This window comes from Arachis duranensis, chromosome 3 (assembly GCF_000817695.3).
Source record: "Arachis duranensis cultivar V14167 chromosome 3, aradu.V14167.gnm2.J7QH, whole genome shotgun sequence".
NCBI classification, from domain to species: domain Eukaryota; kingdom Viridiplantae; phylum Streptophyta; class Magnoliopsida; order Fabales; family Fabaceae; genus Arachis; species Arachis duranensis.
Window position 1 is genome coordinate 26,260,448 of NC_029774.3, and position 4,398 is coordinate 26,264,845.

Here is a 4,398-nt window from a genome sequence, read left to right on the forward strand (position 1 = left end):
TTAATTATTAATTAATTACTAATATATTAAAATTAATTATCACTATTTTTTGAGTTTATTTATTTATTTTTCATACTAAATCAAATTTAACAATATAATTATTATTATGTGTTAAGTTTAACAAAATATTTTTTAACATAAAATACAAAAAAACTATTTATATTTTATTTTGGAACAAATATAATATAATAAGTGGTATATATGTATATAAGTATTAACTTTTTTTAAAAAATTTTGTGCGGCGGGGGGATGCCCCCTCTGTATTAAACGTGGTTCCGTCCCTGGCTGTGAAGGAAGATGGGAGTTGTGAAGGGTAGGCAGCGATGGACTCAGCAACAACGATGACGGAAGCTGTGCGATTTTTTGTGAAGAAGTCGAGAAGAAGAAGATTTTGGGTGAGAATGACTGAATTTATCTTGCATGACTATAGAGTATAGACTGAAGCTATGAACCACTGAATCTGTGATGTGAGGCAAATCCTAATTCCTAAAAGTGTTTATATGTATATATACGAGGCGGGTATACATTAAACCCGACCATGTCCTATCCTGAGCAAAATCTGCCCCGACTCGGGTCAAGTTATTACCATCTCCATCCGAGTATGGATGGATTGAGTACCCGCGTATTCGGAAACTCCTGTCAAGTCTAACCACGTATTGATACTCCATTTATTAAGGATTTATCGCTAGCCAATGGATTGCTATATACACAAGGCGAGATTCTAACTCCTAATAATTGTTTAAGCGGACGAATGAAATGATCACTTAACAAATTCAAATTGATTAAGACAGCTCACTTTTTAGCGAGTTGGCCCACACCGCCCCGCTTAGTGAGGCGGTCCTAGAATCCCACCCCGTCCTGCCTAACTGCGGGCTGGCGGGCTAATCCCGCCAAAGCTCCTCCTTTTTTATACTATTAATTACTAAATAATATATATAATTTCACAATCATATTAATAAATTTATAATTTCTAAAAACATAAAAAATTATATTTTTTATATTCATAAACATTAAAATCTTTGTAATTATAAATATCTAATAAACATAATTATAAACCAAGTTTCATCCAAAACATAAGTATAAATATTCTTTCCAAAGCAAAAGAAACATAATTTAAAACATAATTATAAATATTGTTTCCAAAGTAACATAAACATAATCCAAACCACTCAATTTTTATCTTCATACTCTAGTAAGTTAGGTTGGAGGATGTTAGGTCTTGACAAAAAAATTGTAAAAATACCCCCTCACTAAAAGAACACTACGCCGGACGGGGAAGCCCGTCCCGTCCCGCCAAAACCGGCTGTTTAAGCGTTGCGGATTAGGCGAACTTTTGCTATTTGACGGTCCCAATTTTCCAGCTCATTTCGCCTTTTTTGGCAGGTTACGCAGGCCGACCTGTCGGATTTAGGCCCGTTTGCCACCTCTATGTATAGAGTACGAAAATATACACTAGTACACTTTAAAAAATTAGGAGAAGTCGTGCATAAATCTCTTGCAATGAAATTAAATTTAAAAAATAGAATAATAATCACTCAAATATTTTTACACAATAGTTTTTAATAATAGAATAGATCAAATAATTATATTTATGTTAAATTAAATCAGAACAAATTAAGTCTAGTAACTATGAATCTTTTAACTATAAAATCTAAAAGATTCCGTTTGCAATTAATAAATTTGAATATTTATTGTTGTCATTGTTCACATTAAACAATTGGAGCTTGATTTAGTTGGTCTTCTTATTTCTAGACTTCTAAGTCAACCACTCGCGGTAACATGAGTTGCCAAGTCTTTTCATAAGATGTATGTTCAATATTATTCATTCATTCATTCATTAAATTCATATTAAATCCTATATCTTCCTTGCGAATGTTTGATTTCTCAATTAAGTATGGGTTTATAATTAAGATTGGGCGTATAAGAGGTTAGGATTTAATTATTAAGTGATGTGTTGCTAATTTATTTTATATATATTTTTTTCAAAGTAAAAGTATATATATTCCCCTATAAATCATACATATCTTTGACACTAAAGACTAAAGACCAAAACGCACCCTTTAATCTATCTTCACATTTGGTTGTCTTTGAATTGATTCTCAAATTTTAGTTTCATTTCACGCGCGTACAGAATCCTAATTCCTAAATAACAACTAGTAGAAGGCAGCACATAAACAACAATGTCCACACCTGCATGAAAGGTTCTTTGCTCCCTCTCCCCGCGTTCCAGTTTGAAGCACAAACAGGAAACAACTATGTCAAGTTTCATTATGTTTTCATCAAACATAACATTGTTGAAGATCATCTCATTCCTACCTTTTCACACAAACCACATCACTTCAAGAAACTCCTTTTCTTACTCATATCCCTATCCACCCAAGCCTCAAAGCATTCTTTAGAGGAACCCGTCCAAAGAAATTCCCAGCTCACCCATACATAGCACACAATTTGCATTCCTTTGTTCTATCTTTTTCTTCAGTTTCTAAGAATTTAACAGAATTGCTTTCCAGGAAGAGCATGACGACCATGTATACAAGAATGACGAGGATCGATGATGAACGAGAACGACTTCAACAACTACCGAGAGCTTTTTTTATGACACCGCCTATGGTGGTTGGTTTTCCGCCATTTTATTGTGCTGTTCAGCCAAGGTTTGTGGAGCGACTGCCGCTTCTAGAGCCTAGTCCCAATAGTTCAGTTGTCATCAGGCAAGTGTGGGCTGCCAATGCTGATTCCGAGTTCCAAATCATAAGCAGCCTCATTGACAAATATCGATTTGTCTCCATTGACACTGAGTTTCCCGGTGTAGTCATCCTTCCCCGCAACAAGAACTACCGGAATCTTGTCCCAGAGGAAACTTACCAAGTCATGAAGGCCAATGTGGACGCGCTCAAAATCATTCAGCTTGGACTCACTCTATCAGACGAGCACGGCAACCTCCCTGACCTAGGAACCAACAACAGAACTCACTACATCTGGCAGTTCAATTTCCGAGACTTCAACCTCATGCGTGACATCCACGCAAAGGACTCTGTGGCACTCCTACGCAGCCAGGGCATCGACTTTGCACGCAATGCAGTGGCTGGAGTTTCTTCGCTGCATTTTGCGAAGTTGGCAGCAGTATCTGGGCTGCTGTTCAACAAATCACTGACATGGGTCACATTCCATGGTGCTTATGATATTGGATATTTGGTGAAGATTCTGACTTGGGGTGTTCTTCCGAAAAGCTTGGAGGAGTTCTTGGTGCTTGTAAAAGAGCTGTTTGGGGGAAATGCTTATGATGTGAAGCATGTGATGAGGTTCTGCAATGGCCTCTATGGCGGTTTGGAGAAGGTGGCTGACACACTTCACGTGGACCGAGTTGCTGGGAAGTGCCATCAGGCCGGGTCTGACAGCTTGCTCACCTGCCACACCTTTCACAAGATTAGAGAAACTTATTTTTTGGCTAATGAGGATGGATTTAGGGAATATGTTAATGTATTTTTTGGGTTAGAAATTGCAAAAGCTTAATACTCTTAAGTTGAAAGAAATCATCATACATTAGATTATTCATGTAACAACATTTTGTTTGTGAATTACAAAGTAGTATCAACGGGTTATTTTTTGGATATGACAATTGTTTACAACACTTGAATTGGTTGTTTTTTGGATATGACAAAATTGTTTTATAACACTTCAATGGTTGTTTCATGGTTTTATCTTTGAATCTGTTTTCCAGTGACCAAGTTTATATTTGAGTTTAGAAACAGCTTTTAACGGACTTCCATTATTATTTGCCTTTGATTATTATTTACCTTTGAACTCTTAGCAAACATGTTAATTTTATTATTGGCTTCATCATCTTACTAGACTCAGTAAAGGAGTGCAGTATTACAGCATATTCTTTATTTCTTACAGTGACACAAAACTCAAAATTGGCACGTACTTACCGAAAACTAGAGTCCTCTGTATTATTGTAGGGCACATATTCACACAATATAACTGAACACAATGAACATGCTATCCATTATCTACAGCAATTTTTGATAAATATTAATTAAACATTTCCTGAATACTGTATTACACATGAACAAATTAAAACACCCAAAAGAAAATTTCATGAGATAAAGGCAAGCTACCAAAATTGTTATTTCGCAGCAGTACCGGCTCAACCGAACAAAATTTTTCTTACAATAATGAAGAATCCTAATTTCTAACTATTTTATACAACACTTGGCAATATGATCTTTGCTATATACAAAAAGAATTGTGACCTATGTAAAAAATATCAATAAAGAAAAAGGACAATCTTATATTCTAATTAGATACAAATATGAATGGGACTAAGTTTTATTCCGTAATTGCTTCAATAAACCCTCCATTGATTCAATCTTTTGACTGAGTTCTTTAGCAATGGTA

The 4,398-nt window shown here is 35.4% G+C and overlaps 1 protein-coding gene across 1 annotated transcript; it reads left to right on the forward strand.

Moving 5' to 3' along the window:
• The first annotated feature begins 2,585 nt into the window (after positions 1-2,585).
• Positions 2,586-3,510, forward strand: LOC107478257 (probable CCR4-associated factor 1 homolog 11). Its single transcript, XM_016098392.3, has one exon. The coding sequence runs from the start codon at positions 2,596-2,598 to the stop codon at positions 3,508-3,510; it is 915 nt and encodes a 304-aa protein (XP_015953878.3). The 5' UTR covers positions 2,586-2,595.
• Positions 3,511-4,398: the final 888 nt, after the last annotated feature.

What these genes read in the sequence shown, in the direction of transcription:
- LOC107478257 (XM_016098392.3), top strand. Translation starts at nt 2,596, where the DNA reads ATGACACCGCCTATGGTGGTTGGTTTTCCGCCATTTTATTGTGCTGTT.